At 45.9% G+C, this 1,249-nt stretch overlaps 1 protein-coding gene across 1 annotated transcript in view; it reads right to left on the bottom strand.

The window, feature by feature from the left end:
* Nucleotides 1-1,202, bottom strand: part of LOC106819672 (5-hydroxytryptamine receptor 1-like) — a 2,459-nt gene extending 1,257 nt beyond the window's left edge. Inside the window, exon 1 of the mRNA XM_014824269.1 lies at nucleotides 858-1,202. Within this exon, the coding sequence (XP_014679755.1) occupies nucleotides 858-1,202 (345 nt within the window). The remainder of the gene's footprint in view (nucleotides 1-857) is intronic.
* Between the last annotated feature and the right edge of the window lie 47 nt (nucleotides 1,203-1,249).

Genomic DNA, 1,249 nt, shown 5'->3' with positions numbered 1-1,249 from the left:
ACACACACACACACACACACACACACACTACACACACACACACACACACACACACACACACACACACACACACACACGTGCGCGCACACACACACACACACACACACACACACACACACACACACACACACATATTTCTGTGTCTGTATTTGGCATTGTGCATTCCATAACCTTAAATGTTTAAATCTTGCCTTTTATAAGTCCATATTTATTACTGTTTGTATAGAAAATAACTGAATTTGATCAAAAACTCTTCAAAATGCTAGCGTAAAACGCAATCTGCCGTTATTTTGTCAAAAACCTTTAGCACATTCGATATAAATGTCACTTGTATGGTAGGCGTCTTTATGCGGTGACGAACTCTAACGAAGATAAGTCCTACGTTGATAGAGCACCTAGGGATTTTATATACTGGACTCCCGGAACATTGCAAAGGCGAAGCTTCAGGAGTAGCGTTTAAACATATAAACGTTAAATAGCGAAACCATATTATGAGGGAACATAAATAGTTCATATTGATCGAGGATAGGGAGATGGGAAAGTGGCGAAGGTAAGGGAGGAGGGGAGGCGAAGGTACCGAACGAACGGGAGAGGCTATATGAAGTTAAATGGAGAGGGAACGAAGTACGTATATGAGGGGAAACACACTCGTAAAGGTATCGACCCGGCTCTGTATCTAACTAAATTTTGTCTGCTTTTACGTGACATCGCCATATGATATAGAAACACAAGCAAACATAATTATACTCATCTGAACGCTAATGTCTTTCAGAACATAATACGTAAGCGTCGCCAGCGTAGAATTCTAGTGTCCGCACGAGGGCAACACTGCCTCGTATATATCAACACTGCCCTGCATATATCAAGAAGTTCATGAAGGAGTTGCAGTATGCCAGCATGTAGCCGACTCCACGCAGTAGATCCAGCCGCTCGTGTCGGATGCCAGCGAGGTTCAAAGCCATCATTACTGAGAACGGCGTCCAGCAGACGAGGAAGGCGCCGACGACAATGCCGAACGTCTTCGCCAGCTTCAGATGCTTGATGAGAGCGGTATAGAAGGCGTGACTCTCTGCAGCTTCTTCCTGCGGACCGCCGGCTCGACTCAGCGGCTGGATGCGCCTCATATGTTGTCTAGCGATCAGCATCATGTACGAGTAGATGGTGACAATGACGATGCTGCACAGACAAACTATGACAAGCATAGCGTTTTTAGGTCTCTCTCTGCGCCACCAGGGGGCGCCACCAGTCG

The sequence above is a fragment of the Priapulus caudatus genome, unplaced genomic scaffold (genome assembly GCF_000485595.1).
Source record: "Priapulus caudatus unplaced genomic scaffold, Priapulus_caudatus-5.0.1 Scaffold3999, whole genome shotgun sequence".
NCBI lineage: Eukaryota > Metazoa > Priapulida > Priapulimorpha > Priapulimorphida > Priapulidae > Priapulus > Priapulus caudatus.
This window is presented reverse-complemented; position numbering and strand designations above follow the sequence as displayed.